The 600-nt window shown below is 39.2% G+C and overlaps 1 protein-coding gene across 1 annotated transcript in view; it reads left to right on the top strand.

Moving 5' to 3' along the window:
- LOC119591582 (ganglioside GM2 activator-like) overlaps positions 1-600 on the top strand; it is a gene marked incomplete in the record, with an annotated part of 5,610 nt that overhangs the window by 4,388 nt on the left and 622 nt on the right. The window contains 2 exon segments of the mRNA XM_037940343.1: positions 80-181; positions 312-488. Of these exon segments, the coding sequence (XP_037796271.1) occupies positions 80-181; positions 312-488 (279 nt within the window).

Below are 600 nucleotides of genomic sequence, written 5' to 3'. Positions count from 1 at the left end.
AATCTAGGTTTTTTGGAATATTACCACTTGATTCCCTAAATCTACAATACCCAATAATATGTGTCTGAATTTTTTCCAGCTGAACAAACTGCGAGTGACCCCAGACCCAGTATTGATTGAAGGGAATATAACAGTGGACCTGAACTCCTATCTCGGAGTGAATGTTGATGCACCAATCTCTGTAAGTTTACAGATGCACTGTAAATGTACTTGTTATATACCACTATTATGTGCCAAAATATAAAAGACATAGATAATTAGGAAGAGTTGTGGGTGTAACAGGTAAGGACATAACTACCACTTTTATCCAGGCTGATGTGAAGGTTGAACGCCGCCTTGGCTGGGTCTGGGTGGAGGTGCCGTGCATTGCTGGTCTGGGGTCATGCCACTATGAAGATGTGTGCCAACTGGTTCCATTTCCTCCTACTGAGCCTTGTCCAGACCCATTCCCTAGGTTCAAGTTACCATGCAGATGTCCGTTCACTAAGGTAGGATGTTATGGGTAACTTTTTGTACAGTAAACTTAAAAAAAAAAAAGATATTATGTATAATATTATCATTCTATAAAATGAAACATTTTTAAGAAACAGCAATGGTGAA

This window comes from Penaeus monodon, chromosome 28 (genome assembly GCF_015228065.2).
Source record: "Penaeus monodon isolate SGIC_2016 chromosome 28, NSTDA_Pmon_1, whole genome shotgun sequence".
Lineage (NCBI taxonomy): Eukaryota > Metazoa > Arthropoda > Malacostraca > Decapoda > Penaeidae > Penaeus > Penaeus monodon.
The sequence above is the reverse complement of the archived record's forward strand: the minus strand, read 5'-3'. Positions and strand labels throughout refer to the sequence as shown.